The sequence below is a fragment of the Gossypium hirsutum genome, chromosome D05 (genome assembly GCF_007990345.1).
Source record: "Gossypium hirsutum isolate 1008001.06 chromosome D05, Gossypium_hirsutum_v2.1, whole genome shotgun sequence".
Lineage (NCBI taxonomy): Eukaryota > Viridiplantae > Streptophyta > Magnoliopsida > Malvales > Malvaceae > Gossypium > Gossypium hirsutum.
The window spans coordinates 63,041,707-63,061,670 of record NC_053441.1 but is presented as its reverse complement, the minus strand read 5'-3'; the positions used below and the strand labels follow the sequence as shown (position 1 = coordinate 63,061,670).

Here is a 19,964-nt window from a genome sequence, read left to right as displayed (position 1 = left end):
ATAGCAGGAAAATATTTTCTTTTTGTAAAACCAATTCCGCAACACAGGAAAACCTATTACAAATTTGGAGAAAATGTCTTACGCTTTTGAACTCGGTAAGACATTTTCCGGAAAATGATGCCTTCTTCTACCCTTTCCCATTTCCCTTCCCCTTGGATTGCAAATCAGTTTGGTCAAGGACCTCTTCCGGTTCCTCCTTAATCCAGGTAAGGCTCCTTCTTCTTCTTCCGTTTTTCATTCATTTTTCTTCTTCTGTTCTTCATCTTCTCTTCTCAGCATATTCTGTTTTGTTTCCTCTCTTCCTCTCTCGTTCTTTGATTTCTAACATTTTATTTTAATAAATTATATTGATTGTTATCAAATTGAGAGAAAGTATAGTAGCCGATGAAGATTACAGATTATCTATTGGGCTATTCGCCTCCTATTTGGGCGACTTTTCTTGCTAGATGATGTTTTGGTTATATTTTGGTTATATACAGATGGTTGAAGCCCAAGTGGAGCCGCCCTATCCTCCAGATTATGAAGGTAAGTTAGCACAGCTTTGCAACTTCTTTCTTGCTTCAGGTTATGTTAAAGATTAACAGTATTTCTTTACTAGCTGATATTGGAAATTTCCTCTTCATATTCCAAGACTTTACTCTGTTCTAGTCCACTTTTCTTTCATTGTTTCTTAACTAATCTCAACCAAACAGTAAATTGCAGGTTTGGTTCATTTGAGTATGTACTTGAGTGTTTAGAATTATCCTGTGATTTGCTTGTAAATTTGTACCAACCCAATACTAGTTCCTCCAATTGCTTCTCAAATATTTGTTCTTTTCTTTCTGGGTTTGCAGTAAGAGCTCTTCGTGAGATAGCAACAGAACTTGGGAAGAAGGATTGGAATTACAATGAAAACCCTTGCAACAATAAGTCAAGTTGGTTTACTCCACCGCCGCCGCCAAATGTGCCTGAGGCCATTAACAACAGTACTGTCACCTGCAATTGCTCCTTCCCCAATGGTGAATGTCATATTGATGGCATGTAAGTCCTCACTAGTCATAATAAAATTGATGCTTATTTTAATTTCCTTAACCATAGACAGTCCTCTTTCTTTTTATTTTCAGTATGTTAACTTTGATTTCTGTAACAGTGATTTGCTTTGCTTGAATTGTCCATTTTGATTTTAGCACTATGAAATTATTACCATAGGCAAATAGAGTAAGGGTGTGCCTCATTCAAGATGAATGGCTGTATGAGTATGGCTTCGAATTCGGATACAAATTTATCCCAATTAATCATCTCAGTCATTAGAATAGAGCACATATTTCGAAGTGGCTAAGGTTATCCATTAGATTGTATGGAAGTTTTGAGAAGTCATTGGACGAGCTGAGATCCTTTTTTAGAGAAGTCAATGTCCGTTTTGAGTTCCTTTATTAATATTTCCTTTCTTTTTAGACTGTTTGGTTTTCTTGTGCATGGACTGTGGTCTAATGGTGTTACATAAGGTCTTTTCTCTGGCTTCACTTGTTTGCAGGACTTGGTTTTCAAGAAATCATGCTCATTCCTTGATGTTACTTAAAAAAAACATATTATTTATCACTAAGCAAAACAATACATGTTGACTTGTCACATTGTGCTGAAAACAAAGTTTCAACTGAGCAAATCACACAAAATCACCTTGCAGCATACAAATATGAAAATCTTCCTCACACTCCTTTTGTGAACGATTTTTGTCTTTTTTTCATATAATAATAAAGCAAATGAGAGGTTTATATTTCATTGATTTCTGTCTTTTTCTTCTATAATTTCCTGGCCTTATGATGCGGGGAACCTTATTGAACCCCATATTCTTTTAGGAAAATATAGTCATTTTCTCATGTTGTACTAGCTGAACTGTATTGTTCTTTTATATATGTGCTGCTATAATTTTACCGGGTTGTTAGACATTATCTTAACTCACACGACTTGTACCTCTTTGATTATGTTCATCATTGCTAGACATTTTTTTTTGTTGTAGTGACTCCAACCTCTTCAGTTCAGTGCTTAGAAATGTGTGTTTTCCATTTCTTTTAGGCAAATGCATGACCAAGTTGTATTCAAGAGTGAAAAATGAAGAAACATGTTGCTATTGTATCATCTGATGTTGTCACTGTAAACATCTTATCTTGCTGGTTACTTTCAAAGTAATTAGTTATTTTGAGAATGAAAAATATTATGTGGTTCTGGCTATAAATTCTTATGCTGTGATTGTGTTCATTTATGCTATGTTTGGAAACATTAATTTGAAAATTTGGATTTGGAATTCATTTGTAACCTCAGAGTACTCTTCTGTTTTAATTGTTGTAATGTGGGTTTTAAGATCCATTGCAATTACATGTCAAGCTTTTCACTTTGCCAGAACCCCAAAGGCATTATTGTTTGAGATTTTTGACGGAATTATTTGATATGTACTTGAAATATTTTGCTAACAGCCTAAAAGTTAAAAATGAATTATTTGTTAACATTTTGCAAAAGGCTCACACGGACCTTGACAAAATGGGTCTACTGCAGTTTCACAAGACATTAACAGTCTGAAACATATTGCATTGATGGAGGCCAAGATGAAAAAACTCTCTGATTTACTGAGTAAGGTTAGTTGGTTGCTTACTTTGCCCTTAACTGTCTTTGATAAAAATGTGAAACGTGAGCGAAAGTCTTTGCAAAAGTATGTCGTTGCTGTTTGTAGTCCAGATATGGTAACTATAGTGGATGGTTTTAACTACTATTTCTGTGATCTTTTACAGACAATTGAACAAACAAAAGAAAATGTGGCAAAAAAGCTAGCATTGACGTATAAGGAAATGGAACAAGAATGTAAGGAGGTAAGTTAATCTCTTGGCATACTAATTCAAGTGTATCTAATACTAGAACAAAAAAAAATGTTGGTTCCAATTTACATATCATGAAGATGGTAGTTATATAATTTTACATTCATGTGTTTTGGTGTGATTGCAGATCATGGATGGTTTTGCTGAGGGGAAAGACCTGGTTGTGTCTGTTATGTCTGCAATGGGGGAAGAGCAGATATGTGCTCTCAAAGACATTGGTCCTAAGTAGTTTCAAATTCATTTAATGCAAATCTTTTAGATGGAACCATAAAAGACTTTGGTAGTACTAAATGCGGTTTTGATGTTTTGTTTTGGGTTTGGATAGAAAAAAGAGAACAACAATATAACTAGTTTCTTGTTGTGCTATGGATTACTGTTTTGCTTTTCTTTTTCAATAATTTTTATTATCTCGTCTTTATTTTTTGTGTTGGTAACATTTAAATTCTAGCTTTTAATTGCATATTACACTTGCATTAGTTACCCAATATATATTAATGTAGCAATTTAAGTTTGACATATCATTTAGTACGAGTTAATACAATATACTAGTTTTTTAAAAAAAATGAAATTTTCTAATAATTACAGTATTTTTTATTTTAATTTAAATCCCATGTTAAATATATGTATCACAAGAATCAGATTGGATAAAAGTAGAATCAAATTAATATAAAATTTAAATACAAATAAATGTTTTAATAATGAAGAAGTAAAATCAAATCGGTATAATCTACAAATAGATGAACATTTGGAATTTAATTAGATAAAAACTTTTATTAATAAAAAAATTATTTATAAATAAATCATTGCAATATGTGTAAAAATAATTTAAAATATAAAAATTTATTAATATGTATATAAATTTATTAATATATGTAAAAACAACTTTTCCGGAAAATATTTTTAGGAAATCTGTCAAACAGCAGAAAATATTTTACACAGATTCAATCAAACACTAGAAAATATTTTCCAGTAAATCATTTTACAGAAAAGTAAAACATTTTCCAGAAATCATTTTACGGAAAACATTTTACTGCCAATCAAACAGACCCTAATCATTTGGTGAATTACCGCCAAGTTTGTGTGGACAACACGTTTTAGTCTTTCTTTAATTTATATAAAATAAAAGATTGGTTGCTACATTATTACTACATGGAAAACTCCCAATTTTTTAATCAATAAGTTACTTTCAACAAGTTCTTTTAATAGTTTTTAGATGTGCGGTGTGTTTATTTATAATTAGTGTAAAAATAACGGTGACGATAAAATTAAGTACTATAATATGAGATAAAAAAATAAACACACCGTATGGAATATAAACATCCATCTCACACCCACCCACTAATTTTGTTTGAACCTTCATGGACCGGGTCTACTTTATGTACTCAAGAGCATCAAAGAAAGCATTAGGGTGTTGGGATAGTTCAAGCTTATCTTGCATGTTGAAGGTCCAAACTCGCAGCAAATAGGCCCACAAATTAAAAAATTCCTCAAAACTTTGATGGGGAAGAGACAACACAAAATCTCTCTATATGAAAATTGAAAGAAGAAATGGAGTAAAGAGGGAGGAGAGAGCGAAAATTAATATGATATTTTACTTTTTAATTTATTATTAAACTTAAATTTTTTGTTTAATTAAAATATCACGTATTATAATATTAAACTTAAATATGTTACAAGTTCGTGTACTCTTTGTGCATTTTGAATCTAGTCTATTTATTTTATTTTTAGAAACTTAATTATTCTAATTTCGAATTTAAAAACTTAAGTTCAATTATTAATACTGTTAAAATTATTTTGTTAAATTCGTTGGCGTGACATTTTGAAATAAAAAAAATATTCACTTAATAACCATGTAATCAATAAAATAATGTTGTAATAGACATGAATTTAATAAAAAATAAACTTTTAATTATGTTAACAATTGAACTTGTATTTTTAAATCTAAAAAATATAGGAATTAAATTCCTAAAAATAAAAATAGACGGACTAAATTCCAAACATATGAAAAATATAGGAACTTGAAGTACAATTTAGCCTAAATTTAATTTCCTCCATAAATATTTATTTAAATTTGATAATTAGAAATTTAAAAGGTTTAATTTATACTCCAATTTGTACACAATGAAAAATAAAAATATTAAAAATTATAAAGAAGTGAAAATAATAAAAATCTTTGTTATGACAGTAGAAATCTGATTATGGTCAGCAAACAAATATCCTATATATTAGATTTAAGAGATATTTATGATGTGCTTAAAGAAAATATGTAACAAATATATTTATTAAAAATTTACATTACAATTAATTGATGCTTTTGTTACAACGCTAAAGTTAGTTATTTATTATTCACGTGTTTTATTTTCAAATTTCATTATTATCAAATTTGTATCGATTTATTATATAGAAAAAGATAAAAACACATTCATAGAAAGTAACTTAATTTGTATGCGAGAGGATACATAATTGAGTTGGTATTCGATTGACCAATGACATCAACTTAATAAAAGACTTAATATAAGTACTAGATTTATTACACTCATGGGTGAAAGAAAATATTTATTTAAAATTTAATCAATAATGAATATAGGTAAAGTGGTAACAAATTTATATTTTAATACTATTGATCACATGTTTGATCTTTGGATTTATAGCTTTTAATTATTTTCTTTAAAGATTATATAAAAATATGAAACAAAAAACAAAAAGTGCTATCATAATAATATTAATTATAATTAAAAATAATGACTATTTTTGTGATTTCATAATTAAGTTGGTGACTTGGTTAAATGTGAGACTAACCTAGTAAAGTGCTTAAATATAGTATTGATAAATAATAACTTAGAGGATATTTTAATACTTTTATAATTGAATTGATACTCAATTAATCCATAACACAAACTTAATGAAAGGCAAAATACTAATAAAAGCCTCTCTTTTTTTTTAAATTACTGAAATGGGTCAGGTCCATAATTAATTACTAGAATGAGCCTATTTTCCCCAAAACGTGTCCACGTCAGCGAGTTGTCAGGTGACAAAGTAGGAAAACACTTCCTCAAGGAAGCGCTTTGTCCGCGTGGACACAAAGCGCGCCCTCAAGGACGCGTTTTCTGTCCACGTGGACGCTTCCTTGAGGAAGCGTTTTCCCCATGTCTCTGCGGGTTAAGGTTTAGGGTTTAGGGTTTAAGGTCAAGGTTTGGGGGGTTTTTAGATTTAGGGTTTAGGGTTTTAAAAAAAATTAAATAAATAAAGGATTAGGGTTTAGGGTTTCTTAATTAAATTAATTATAGAATTTTCAAAATTAGACTAGGGTTTCGTGTTTATGGTTTTTAAGGAAAAAATAAAATAAATTAGGGTTTAGGTTTAGGGCTGATTAAATTAATTATAAAATTTTAAAAAATTAGAGTTTAGTGTTAAGGGTTTTAAGGAAAAAATCAAATAAATTAGGGTTTAGGGTTACTTGATTAAATCAATTATAAATTTAAAAAAAATTAGATCAGGGTTTAGTGTAAGGTATTTAAGGAAAAACTCAAATAAATTAGGATTTGGGGTTTAGGGTTACTTAATTAAATTATTTGTTAATTTAAAAAAGCTCCCACGTGGACGATATTTTGCTACAGTAGTTCCTAAAAAAATAATTTTGAGAAGACGTTTCTGAGCAAATAGTGGCAAAAACGCTTTAAGCAGAATGCATTGTCAGCAAAAGTACTAAAAGAAACTCCCGCGTGGATGCTTTTTTGCTACAGTAGTTCCTGAAAAAATAATTTTGAGAAGAAGTTTCTAAGAAAATAGTGCAAAAAACGCTTTAAGCAGGATGCATTGTCAGCAAAAGTACTGAAAGAAGCTCCCATGTGGACGTTCTTTTGCTACAGTAGTTCCTAAAAAAATAATTTTGAGAAAACGTTTCTGAGCAAATAATGTGAAAAATGCTTTAAGCAGGATCCTTTGTCAGTAAAAGTACTGAAAGAAGCTCCCACGTGGACGCTCTTTTGCTACAGTAGTTCCTATTTGGCCTAAGGCTATAAATGAGCAATTTTTTTTCTCAGGTTGCATAAGTTACAGCAAAAAAAAATTAGAGAAGCTAAGAAGGATAGAAATTGAAGATGAGTGAACGTATTAGTGCTGTTATTTACTATGATGGTGAGGTTCGTCACACCGAGAACGGAGTTGTTTTTTATCGGAGAATAAAGTGCGACTAGTTTTTAACCAGAACATAGATTTGACAGAACATTGTAAAAGAATTAGGCGTAAAATATTCGAAACAACGCCAATGAAAGTTTTGTCTATTACGTATCGATTTTGTGCTTCTGTTGATCTGATGACATATGACTCGGCATCAAAGGTGCTCGTAGCTTAGAGGCAATGGTGCAGACTCATCTCACTCGTTCGACATCAAAGGTGTTCGAGAGGTATACACGACCCCTACTCGACACTCTGTTAGTGGGTTACAAAATACGAAACTGCCCATGTTTGGTTGCGGTATGGAATACACAACCCCTGCACGACACTCCATCAGTGAACGAGACATGTACCTCGGTGGGTCGATGTTTGATGCTAGAAATACGTACTGGGGAACGACATCAATTTGTAGTGGTTGGCAATCTACATCCAATTAGGGACGTTATGAAATGCCTAAAAGAAGAGATGATGTATTCCCTACGACGTCCACTGGTGAGGGGACCTCGTATGTTTCAGATGATAGTGGGTTAGAAGATGACTCCAATGTGGATCCACCTCGAGAGCTCGAGCCCAATAGTGCAGAAGTTGCTTTATTTTCTGAACCGAAGCCTATTCCAACCGAAGCTGAAGATGTTGAAGGGGGTTCAGATGAAGAAGAAGATCTACGATTCAGTGCATACTCACCTCCAGCCCACATGCATAATGTCTATCTATCTGCAGATGATGCGTTGGAGTTTCCATATCTACCACACACAATGCGTGATCGTACAAGTTCATTATTGGATTTGGGTGAATTTGAAATTGGTAATGAGTTTTCCAATAAGGATAGTTTTATTGGTGCATTGAACCAACATTGCATCAATAACTGCGTTAACTACCATGTGGTTAAATCCAAAGCTGATAAGTTTGATGCGAAGTGTGCAGTGCAAGACGATACATGTTCATGGAAAATCTACGCCTCGTTGAGGAAAAGGACAGGGTTGTGAGAGATAAAAAAGTACAAAGGTCCACATACATATACTGCAGGTACAGTATTTAGGGTTTTTACATGTGCTGTTATTATGTAATGTTTGGTAATTTTTTAACTTACTTTATTGACAGGTATTTCACAAAATCATCCCAAGATGGACTAAACTATGTTATCTAGCTTAATACTACCCACGGTGAAGGCAGATCATAGGACTTTAGTGTTGATCTTAATTGCCAATATTCGTAGCCAAATGGGGTACACGCCTTCTTACCGCAAGGCTTGGATAGCTAAGTAGAAGGCGTTGGAGAAGATGCATAGTTGGTGGGATGCTTCATATAATGAAATATGGCAGTGGTGTCAAGTGCTAGAGAGATACGTCCCAGGTTGCATAACAGACCTTGAAACGGAACATGTGTACTACAACGATTGATTGCTATGTGGATGCCAAGTGTTCAAACGCCTGTTTTAGATCTTTAAGCAATACCGAGACGCATTTCTATACTGCAAGTCATTGGTACAAATTGACAGTACCTTTATATTTGGTAGATATACCCATCGACTATTGCTAACAGTGGCACAGGATAGCAGTGGGAGAATTCTTCCAATTGCGTTTGCTATAACACCGGGAGAGTCAGCAGATGATTGGGATTTCTTTCTATTTAAGTTAAGAAGGCATGTGTGCCCCCAACTTTATATCTGCGTTATTTCAGACCGAGCACTGGAATACTAGCTGCAATTAAGCAACAGGAAAGCCTATGGCAGCGCACACACCATCGGTATTGCCTAAGGCACGTTGCTTCCAACTACTACAGACAATATCTATCTAAAAGTGAACGATGGCAAGTGACCAGTAAGGGTATTTGGTCTCTATTAATATAATTTCTTTTGTCATTTTGAATTTATTGTAAATAAAAGAGTGGTATGTAATATTCACTATGAACTTATATTGGCAGGGTTTGAAATAAGTAAAAGCCATTTTCATGAGATGTTGGCAGTTTTGCGTTCAATTAACGGCGAAGGCGTGGACTACCTCTGTAACATACCTTTCGAACAATGGACACAACATACGACGGTGGCCTATGATATGGTCATATGACCTCAAACCTGGCTGAATGCATAAATTTTGTTCTAAAAGGAACGCGCCATTTACCGATAAATCAGTTGTGCAAGAGACATATTTTCATTTAGCAGCGCTATTTCCAAAGCGGGCAGCGAGTTATGCAGGCCAAATACATGGAGGCTATGTATGGTGCATGAAGGTATTGTAAGAAATTAACAAGGCAAAGGCGCGGGCGAACACTATGTACACAGTGTGTCACGATCGAGACAACTTATGGTTTCGCAGGATGGAGTTTGACAGACCGCACCAAGATGTTATTGGCGGGCAATATCGTGTACACTTGCGAAATAGGACTTGCGACTGTGGGATGTTTGACGTACTTTGTTATCCATGCGCTCATGTAATTGCAGCTTGTCAGAATCTCTATCTGGATCCCATGAGCTAGTCGATAAAGTGTACAAATTAGAAAACAAGTACAACGTCTGGAGACACGTATTCCCACTTGTCCCAGATGAACATAAGTGGCCGTCTGTATCGCGTGCTCCCTTTAAGGTATTACCAGATAGAGAATTGCATCGCAAACCAAAGGGCCGACCTTGCTCGACTTGAATACGTAAAAAGATGGATATCCGAGAAACAGCCAATCAACAGAAGTTGTGCGGATGGTGTAGGGACCTAGACCATACAAGTAGATCATGTCCAAATCGCAATAGTTGAACGTTGTTGTAAAAAACTATGTTGTATTATTTATATTTTATTAAATGAAATAATATAGAAATATTTAAAATATTACCTTATTTAAAAGAATTTCTATTTTAGTAAAAATATAACAGTAAATTTCAATTACTTTATTCAGAACAACCTTTTATTTTATTACATGAAATAATATAGAAATATTCAAAATATTACCTTATTTAAAAGAATTTATATTTTATTAAAAATATAAAAGTAAATTTCAATTACTTTATTCAAAACAACATTTTATTTTATTACATGAAATAATATAGAAATATTCAAAATATTTCCTTATTTAAAAGAATTTCTATTTTATTAAAAATATAAAAGTAAATTTCTATTTTATTACATGAAATAATATAAAATAATTTTTATTTTATTACATGAAATAATATAAAAATATTCAAAATGTTTGTACAAATATATTAAAATAAAAATCAATCTCCGTGTCTGTCGGATTCAGTGCCACATGGCGGTCGTGGACAGTTACGCGTTGGATTCCTCTTTTGTCCAGCTTCCGGCAGGGGTTGTGGTTGCTCCGACAGGGATTTTGGTTCTTCTGATAGGGGATCTGGTTGTCGGTGTTGGGAGGATGACCTACCTTGATAAACTAACGACTGTGGAGGTGTTTGCATCACCAACGACGAAGGTGTTTGAAACTCATAAGGGGATGGGGATTGGTAAAAAGAAGAGCTCCCCGATGGCCCCTCGTGCAATGGTGGCCTATACATCAGCGGTCCACTCGGCATAATAAAAAATGGAGATGAACCGGGCCATGGATTCCAACCTGCCATATGACTAAAAAAAGGAAACATATAAGGGTTAGGATACATAAAAGGGCTAGGATATGCACCTGGCATCATCTGAAAATGCTGTGCTGTGGGTGTCGTCGGTTGAAGTGTTGGGTCGAGTGACTGTGTGGGTACTGTTGCTAGGCCTGGTGATTGTATCAGCGTTGTTGATGGCCGAGTGATTGTGTAGATGCTTTTGATAGGCCTGCATTGTCATCCCTTCTTCTTGGATTTAAAGAGTCACGTCGTTCCCTTTGGACATGCAATTACCGCTACCTCCCTCTTCCTATGGTAAATACGGCTTGTCATGGATCCTAAATCATGGCATGTATTCCAGGACGCATGTTAACTCTGGAACGATAATTGGTTCTCGAGTAGGTATATAATCATATCAATCTTCTCACATTTGGATATAGTGTGACCAGAATCTCGGCCAACCCGTATGCAATTGCAGTAAGTCGATTCTGTGATGATCATCTAACACCTCAGGTACCACAGGAATCGGTTGTCAGAATCCAAATTGTCGTAATACTCTGTCCGACCGGTACATCTCTACGATCGCAAAGTTGATCAATGGGACTTTTACATGCCAAGAGTTCGGATTTTGGAAGTATTCATCTGGAATTATTGCCCGAATTGTCGAATCCTCCTATTGTTTCTATTGAAACTATATGAACATGATGGAAATATTAATTATATACATAATACTAAATACTAAATACGCGTCGACTATCTCATTATGTATATCTATTTTAAAAGTATACTTACTTATGCTTCTGACTGTTGGTCTAATAGAAGCCGTATATCTTCAAGAGAGGTAGGTAATCGAGCATAACTTGCCGAATGGTTCCACCTAATTAAATAAATTTTTAGCATACGATTATTTTTTAAATCTACGTAATAATTGAAAAATCTAATATAAAATTTATCTCATTATGAGTGAGAATGTATATGGGTGGTCTACTCGTGGACGTGAAAATGGAAAGCAAAACCGTGCCCATGACTTCAATAGTGATAGACAACCTCTGATTTTCGCTTTATTCGGTCGCGTCGCCCCGCACATCTCCTGGTACAATGTTGCCAACATGGCATACCCCCAATTAAATTCACCAGTTACTCTAAAATCAACAAGTTTCAGCTGTCATCTCATATGTACAAGGTTCTGTGACAAGTCCGGCATCAGATAACCTCCAATTATCTCAAGAAGGTATGCCTGAGATATCAGATTCTTTCTAGTTCAGTAGAACCATCATCCGGCTCCGAGAATGTGTCTCGTAACCGGCCCATCTAGATCCGACCTCCATTAATATTATCCGGAATAGCACCCAAAAGCTCATAGTATATCGCTCCCCAATCGCCATATTGAACGGACTCGGTGACTGCGTACCCGTCCACCGACAATCTCAATTGTAAATTTATGTCTTCCAAAGTGATAGTACACTCTCCACATAGAAGATGGAATGTGTGCATCTCGGGTCTCCACCTCTCTATCACCACACTAATGAGTTTTGGGTCCAACTTGCACCCCTGACCTATCATCGCCACGTGCCAAATACCCGCTTCCTGCAAGTAATTCTCTATCAACGGTGATGGAGGACCATGTATATTATGGATATAGCATTGCAATATCCGATCTACAGACTTTTATAAGCAAAATAAAATAAAAATTATTTAAAATTGCATAAATGAAAAAAAATCTTAAATAATATTTAAAAATTAAATTTAACACTTACTATTTTCATTTGTTCGACGGATATGTGTTTGTTATCGAGACGAATTAATTCTTCGACCATTGCTAACACGATCAAATTTTTATGATTTAGAAAATAAATTAAAAAATAAGATTAGAGATTTTTTGAAAAAAATTAAAAAGAGCTTTAAAAGTAATTTAAGAGGAATTTGAGAGGAATTTGAGAGGAAATTGAGAGAATATTGGAGAGAAATATGAGAGAATTTGAGAGAAAGGATTTATGTGTGAAAAAAATAAAAGAGGGGTTTTATAGTTTTTTTTTACCGTTGGGGGCACCAATGGCTATTTTTTGACCGTTGGTCTGTAGTGGGCACGGGAAAAATGCTTCCTCAAGGAAGCGTCCATGTGGACAGAAAATGCGTCTTTGAGGGAGCGCTTTATGTCCACATGGACAAAACGCTTCCTTGAGGAAGCGTTTTCCTGCTTTGTCAACGAGCTGACGTTGACGCGTTTTGGGGGAAATAGGCTCATTCCGGTAATTAATTATGGACCTGGCCCATTTTCATATTTTTTTTTAAAAAAAGGGCTTTTATTAGTTTTTTTCCCCTTAATGAAAGAGTTTTTTTTAAAGATAAATTGGTTGGGTTATTATTCATTAAAAAATTACCACATCATCACCCCAAACAAACCTCATAGGGAAATGAGCAGTCAGCAATAAAAAATAACTAAAACAATTTGTAAACAACAAATGAAGCCAGACAAACCTAACCAACAAAACCCCTGAAAAATATTGAAATCTCTTGCCCTTCTTTCTCTTATTCTGGAAGACGATTCGATTATTGCCACTCAAAGACTTATGTTGAGACTTCTTTCAACAACATCCATTACTTCCACCCACTTCTGATCTGTTACTTCTTCTTCAGTAGCATATGGAGGAACCCTATTTACCAGATAAGTGCTTTCTTCTCTTTTTAGTCCTTCAATAGCTAGAATATGTGCAACTCCATTTGACTGTCATGAGGTATATCAAAACGAACAGGAATGATAACCTACACATAAGCATTTGGAGTCTCCGATGTATGGCATAATCTCAGATCTGTCCTCTTCTTTTTGTATTTTCCTCACCATCGAATGGGCATCCCCTTTGATCTCTACCACCGACAGTTGTAAATCCAGTCCCAGCTAAATTGCTTGAAGACATGCCATCACCTCTGCTGCAAACGTCGTCAGTATGTTATCATGTATTACTAATTTTGATCCAAACACTATCCCGGTTTCATTTCTTATCACAACACCTGAACATGACATTTTTCTCTGTCTATTCAATGCAACATCAAAATTTATTTTGACAATTGAGCTTCTCAGTGCTCTCCATTTCTCCTACCTCCTCATCTAAATAGGTAAGTCCTTATTTAAGCCATCTAACTCTCTTAAATAATCTTTCACAAAATCTATTGTTTTTTTTTATTGCCTTCCCTTGTGAAAAAAATTTGTTTCTCCATGTCCAAATTGCCCAAATAGTATATGCAAATAATCTGCACTAATACAAAGTATTATTTTCAAAAATAAAATGTATTCAATCTCCGTACTCTGCATCTTCCATTGATATCGACCAAGTGACATGCAATTTTTCCCATATTTCTTTTGTTTTAGGGTAGTCCTAAAACATGATCCAATCTTTCAGCTCCCTTAGAGTCATCAATACTAAGTTTTTAAGTCTATTCGATTCGGTCCAATTTTGGGATTTAGTCATTGAACCCAAAAATTAACCAAACAACATTTCCATCAACCACCCACCTAGGGTTTAGTTACCCATTACTATATTAAAGCTAACAACTTGAAAAGAGCATATAGTGAAGCCATTAACATAAACTTGAGCAAAAAGATGAGAGCTTTGATTATTAACTTAATAAACTTAAACTAAAAGCAACCAACAAAAAGATAAAGAAACAATAGCAATAAAGATAATATTTTTAATAGATAAAAATAAAGAAAACTAAAATAACATTAACTCAAAGATGAAAAAGCGACTACAACTAAGTTTAAAATATTTAACATGTAAATAAGACTAAGCTACAACAAAAACTAACTTAAATGAAAACTATGGAACTAAGTAAAACTAGAAAGAAACATAAACTAAAATCCTAAAACTATAAAGAAGAAAACTACCCTACTCCTAAACTAAAAGATGAAGGAAAACCTAAAAGGAGCTTTCTAACCAAAACTATAGCCTCTTTTGTTCTCAGCTAAAAAATGGCTTTAAGTAGTTGATGACAACCAAATTTTAAGTGACCAAAATGCCCATAGATGTTGCATTTTGATTGGTGTTGATAAAAACTATCCTTACAATATCGTGCTACCCACAATAATCTTAAAATGGGGGTCCTTTGAGAGTTGGATATTGCGATATCATTGTGAAGTACCTTAATCCTCTTCAATTTAACACTATCAAGGGTATCACGAATATCATGCTTCAATGTCACGATACTCCCTTCTAGGTGATGTTTTTGCTCATGTTCGGGCCTCCAATGACTCCTTACAACACTCAATCAACCATTAGAATCCCTATGACACATTTGGCCAATTCATGTTTCAAAAGTAACATAAAATGCACTAATTCACTTATTAAAGCAAAGAACTAAAATTGTAACAGCCCACTTGGCGGAGTCTCCATATCCAGTTACTGTTTGGAGAATAGATGGTAAATTAAGGACAAATTTGAATAAGTAAAGTAGTTTTCCTAGCTAAATAGGGTATCCTGGGTGATTTTCCATTTGGCGAACTCTTAGTTTTGGTGAGCTTTAGGGTTGGTAGACTCTTTTGTTAGGTATCTACCCAACCTAAATACTTTAGGCAAGCTCGTTAAGTTTGTAGTCATTTAGATTTTTTTGTTATTTTAAGACATGATGATTTGGTTAGTCATGTTAAGAATTAGTTGAGATTTAGTTAGAATTGAACTAGACTACTATAGATGGTAAAGCTTGTTAAGTGCACTTAGATACGAAAATTAAGAGTGTTAGTGAAATTATATGATTTTCCACTAATCCTTGACCCCGTTGCTTAAGTATATAAGGATAGTGGTGGTCGTTTTGAATCACCTTTACGTATTCTTCTTCTCTCTTGAATTTATTTAAAAATCTCTAAAAAAACTAAGTTTAGAATAACTTCATTGGAAAGAAAGTTTGTAGTGTTTAGCTATCACCTAAGTTAGTACTAGCTTACTGGTAATTACTGATGAACCCTTAGGTTATTATTGAAGTTATCTATGTGTTATCGTACTACATGCATAGATGTTAAAATTTTTTGAGAGGAAGGAAACCTCCTGATTCTGGGTTGTGTTTTACCAATTCTTGCATGCATGATAAGTTTTGAGAGATTGATGTTTTAATATGTATAATTATCTTTTTTTGAGCTCAATAAGCTAACGAGGGTCCCAACGATAAAGGCAAATGAGTTGCTGTGTAGATTTGTACTAGAGTTTCTGGTGAGTTCCTTATTACTTCCATCTGTTGTAAATTTTATTGTTATATAAATTATATAAGGTAAGTAATCTTCCTCAGTAATGTATGAATGGTTTATGTGTGGGTAATGGTCATCTAGTGTAATTAGTCTGAGTTCAGTTTGTCTATGTTCAATCTGTTTGTGTGGGTAATGGTGTATGTGTGAGATATAATATGTGGTGATGGAGAATGAGAGATATATTTGTGAAGCCTTGGTAGGGTAGCTATATTGTAAACCAATTGGCAAATCACAATAAAACATGCTATTCTGAATGAAATCGATATGAGGAGTTAAGAGGGAGTATATATGTGAACGATATGCTTTGAATCTGAATTTAAGGTATGTGACTGACATGAGGATGAGGTGTCTTTGTCGTGTTAAGTTGGCATATAGTATCCGCCTATGTGTTATGTAAATTGGTATATTAAGTCTGTCTGTATTCTATAAATGTCATTAGGTGTAATATGATCAATATGTGAAACTCCTTCTGAAAGGTTTGGTATTATCATATGAATTGGTATGTAGGATTTCTCTTTACTTTTGGGAACTCACTAAGTTCGTATGAACTTACCATTATCTTTTCCTTCTCAGGCTTACTGACTGAAGGAAGAATTTTTTGTTGAAGGGACTACGCCAGAGAAATGTTGCTATTGTGAGTTGTCTATTTGTCCTATATTATGCATGACTTCTTGGGGATGGCGTGTAAATGTACTTTTGAAAATGAGTTGTATAACGAACGGCTATTTTGACGAGACACTGTTTTTATGAGAACCTTATCAAATTTCAATGCTTGGATTTTAATTATTATTATATCTCATTCAATGAAGTTTATTTATTTGAACTCATACGCTAAATGGTTTGAACATTATTTTGTACTATCAATGATGTGCATTTAAAACTTTGCAAAACAATAGCTATCATAGGTTTTATACTTATAACTTCGTATAAAATTTATAAAGCTTCCATTGTATGATTTACCTAAAATTGTCTGATTTAAGCTATGGCACATCATACTCGAATCCAATTATTGGGTCAGGTTTGGCGTGTTACAAGAACTGAATAAAAACACGAAAAAAACATATAAATTTCTAGAGAATAAGCTCATTAAATGTAATGGAGAGCCTAATTTGACATATCAAATAACAATAGATCACCAGGTCTTCATCAGAAGCTGAATATCGTAGCTTGGCGAACTGTGTTTTTGATTTATCATGGATAAAGCAACTCTTGGCTGAAGTTGGAGTGGTAGTTCATCAGTCACCAGTAATATGGTGTGACAACACGTCTACGGGCTCAATCGCAGCAAATCTCACACAAAATGCTAAGGTGAAGCATGCGGAAGTCGATCACCATTTTGTTTGTGAGAAAGTTCTCGATGGTATATTGCAAGTTAACTTTGTGCCTTCAACAGAACAAGTGACTAATATTCTCACAAAGCTGATTGCACCAAAAAAATTTGCTTCATTTTGCAGTGGTCTTCAAGTTTTATCTCTAGTTTAAGTTCTCAAGTTTCAACACAAATCAGAAAACCGAGAGAATGTTAGAGTATTAGATTAGTAGAGTTGTTAAGGTTGTTAAGGTTCCGTTAAAATGGTTATGTAGTTGTGGCTACCGTTAGCAGACCTTATTGACATGTATAAAAATCCTAGTTATCTTCATGCATAATAAGCATTAATTTGATAGTATTGCTTTTGTATGGCCCATTTTGACCCGGGCCCAATAGGCCCAAAACCCACATAACAAGCCCAAATTACAATACCCAACCCAAATAAACCAAGCAGCAAAAAATTTTCAAACCCTAGGTACGCCGCACCTAGGGCTCTCTGCCTTCTAACCCTCTGCTGACGCCGTCTGCAGGCTACCCCGTCCGTGTCACGTCTCCTCCATCACCCTACACCTGCAAACAATAAAGAGAGACAACAGCAACAAGCAACAGGAGGCTTTGTTTTGTTTTTCTTCTCGGTATAAAAACCGATTATTAACAGATTGTAAGGGGGAATTTATTGTTTTGTAACAAAAAAGAGATTCAACAGAGAGAAAAAGGGGAGGGGAAGCGTTTTTGAAACAGAGAGAAAAAGAGAAAGTTTTTTTTGAGGTTTTTTTTTATTTTTAACTGTAAAAAGTGAATTTTTGATAAATTTTTTTTGTTTAAATAAACTATCAAAACGGCACCGTTTAAGCCTTATACCCGCGCGCGATCCGACCCACTCCAGGGGGGATCCGCGTGTTTTCATGAAATGGGCTATTTGTGCCTTTGGTCCCTCCCCATCATTAATTTGTTTTGATTTAGTCCTTCTGCTTGTTTATATTTATTTTAATTTGACCTCCTTTATTTTACACCTGTTTTATTTTGGTCCTGCATGAAACGATGCGCTTGAAGGCTGGGAATATTTTCCCAATCAGTCCCTTCCTTTTGACGCGCGTTTTAATTCAGTCCTCTCCGTTTTTTTATTTTCGAATTTACCCAGTTTTTTCGTTTTTATTTCAATTTAGTCCTTTTTTAGCAGTTTTATTGTTTAATTAATTATTTTAATAATAATAATATTATTATTATTATTATTACTATTTATTATTCTCAGTTTTATTTTCCTTTTATTTATTCATTACTACTGTTAATATATTAATCGGTTTTTTAAATTATTTTAGCTTTATATATATATATATAGATGTTTACATACTCTTATATTTTATAAGCTTAAAGTTTATATTTGCATGTGTATATTTTTATAATTTATTTATACATATATGTACGTACCAAAACATATATATTTGTATTATTATTTTATAATATTTACACATACTTACATACATACTCATATATTTTTATATATGTTCTATAATTTATGTATACATATATTTATATATACGTACAATTTTTTTTATAAGCGTATATATTGGTATATGTACGTTCTTATATTTTTGTACTTTTTAATTTGTATAGACATATACATACATATGTATTTTATCTTTTGGTATTGTTTTTATCTTTCTATTTGACATTTATTCATTTATTTATTCATATGTTCGTTATTATTTTTAGGAAATGTTTTATTATTATTTTTAGGAAATCTTTTAGTTTTTCTTTTATTGTTTATTTATTTATTATTTCATATACTTGATTCTTTTATTTATGTATTTTATTTCTTTTGATTATTGCTTATATTATTTGTGCTTGTATCATCATCATCATTTTGTTATACAAGTTAATATTGTGTTTATTCCTACCATTTCATACTAAATTAATTTTATTTAATATGGTTTTAAAATAAACAAAATTTTATATTTTAAAATTCGAGAAGATCGTACCCTAACTTATTGGGTTTCGATTTTCACAATAAATCTAAATACACAAATCTTTTCAAACTCAAGTTTTAAACGATCTCGGGAATTAAGAAAAGATCGTGTCCTAACTTACTGGGCATGATCCCCTTTTTTAAAATCCGAGATAGCCAAATTTTTCTTAAGTAAGTAAATTTTTTGGCATGTACTCTCGTATTGGGAATTCGATACGTTGTGTCCTAATGCATTGGATATGACATGTCGTTTTCTCGAGATGAGGATTTTTTTCTAAAAATAATAGAGGAAATATTTTGCATTTGGAAATTCAAGAAAACGTGTCCTAATGTGCTGGGTTTCAATTTCTCGTTTGACCAAATAGCCAAATATTCTCTTCAGTCTTAATCCATGTCATTCAAGTTTTTTTAGGATTGTATTTTAAAACTCTTTAAAGTTTTCAGTTTTTCGACACTAAGACATTAAGTAATCAACTAGGTACCAATTTTGGGCGTATCGAGGGTGCTAATCTTTCCTCGTGCGTAACCGACTCCCGAACCTCTTTTTCTGAATTTCGTGGACCAAAACCGTTGTTTTAATAAAATTAAATTATTTATTAAAAACAACTACTTTTACGAGGTGACCCGATCACACCTCATCAAAAAAAAGATTGGTGGCGACTCCCTTGTTCGTTTTTGTTTTCAAAATCCAAGTCGATCCCGTTTTCATCCAAAAAATGGTGTCAACAGTTTTTTTCACAGAAAATACTATTCTTGTTTGTTGACTTTTTATGATTTTCTGCTATAGTTTAACACAACCCATATAAACCACCACCGTAAGAACGATAGGAGAATCAGTAAAGATAATGACTTATGACAATCCAAAAAAATAGACAACAGGCAAGCCAAACAATACAAGAAAA

At 33.3% G+C, this 19,964-nt stretch overlaps 1 protein-coding gene across 2 annotated transcripts; it reads left to right on the top strand.

The window, feature by feature from the left end:
- On the top strand, positions 1 to 3,264 carry LOC121216938 (uncharacterized). Of its 2 annotated transcripts, none has more exons than XM_041092433.1 (6): positions 1 to 206; positions 480 to 525; positions 834 to 1,020; positions 2,530 to 2,609; positions 2,763 to 2,840; positions 2,974 to 3,264. In XM_041092433.1, the coding sequence occupies exons 3-6, from the start codon at positions 888 to 890 to the stop codon at positions 3,073 to 3,075; spliced, it is 393 nt and encodes a 130-aa protein (XP_040948367.1). In that variant the 5' UTR covers positions 1 to 206; positions 480 to 525; positions 834 to 887; the 3' UTR covers positions 3,076 to 3,264. The 2 variants fall into 2 exon arrangements, 1 of the variants encoding a protein (XP_040948367.1); XR_005913158.1 differs by having other exon boundaries at positions 73 to 206; positions 2,494 to 2,609.
- Positions 3,265 to 19,964: the final 16,700 nt, after the last annotated feature.